The sequence below is a fragment of the Myotis brandtii genome, unplaced genomic scaffold (assembly GCF_000412655.1).
Source record: "Myotis brandtii unplaced genomic scaffold, ASM41265v1 scaffold633, whole genome shotgun sequence".
NCBI classification, from domain to species: Eukaryota; Metazoa; Chordata; class Mammalia; order Chiroptera; family Vespertilionidae; genus Myotis; species Myotis brandtii.
Genome location: NW_005370423.1, coordinates 2360485 through 2360849, shown reverse-complemented (window position 1 = coordinate 2360849; position 365 = coordinate 2360485). Strand labels below are relative to the sequence as shown.

General features: G+C 67.9%; 1 protein-coding gene across 1 annotated transcript in view; it reads left to right on the top strand.

Annotated features, from left to right (window-relative positions):
* The window catches only part of NOD2 (nucleotide-binding oligomerization domain containing 2), a 23089-nt gene that overhangs the window by 7991 nt on the left and 14733 nt on the right, over positions 1–365 (top strand). Inside the window, exon 5 of the mRNA XM_014528398.1 lies at positions 6–359. Within this exon, the coding sequence (XP_014383884.1) occupies positions 6–359 (354 nt within the window). The remainder of the gene's footprint in view (positions 1–5; positions 360–365) is intronic.

Genomic DNA, 365 nt, shown 5'->3' with positions numbered 1-365 from the left:
CACGCTCCTGCAGCGGCTGCACCTGCTGTGGGCGTCGGGGCGGGACTTCCAGGACTTCCTCTTCGTCTTCCCCTTCAGCTGCCGGCAGCTGCAGCGGGTGGCCAAGCCCCTGTCCGTGCGGGCGCTGCTCTTCGAGCACTGCTGCTGGCCCGACCTCGGCCAGGAGGAAGTCTTCCGGTTCCTCCTCGCCCACCCCGAGCGCGTCCTCCTCACCTTCGACGGCTTTGACGAGTTCAGGTTCAGGTTCGCGGACGGCGAGCGGCACTGCTCCCCGACCGAGCCCACGTCGGTGCAGAACCTGCTCTTCAACCTCCTGCAGGGCAACCTGCTCAAGAATGCCCGCAAGCTGCTGACCAGCCGCCCCG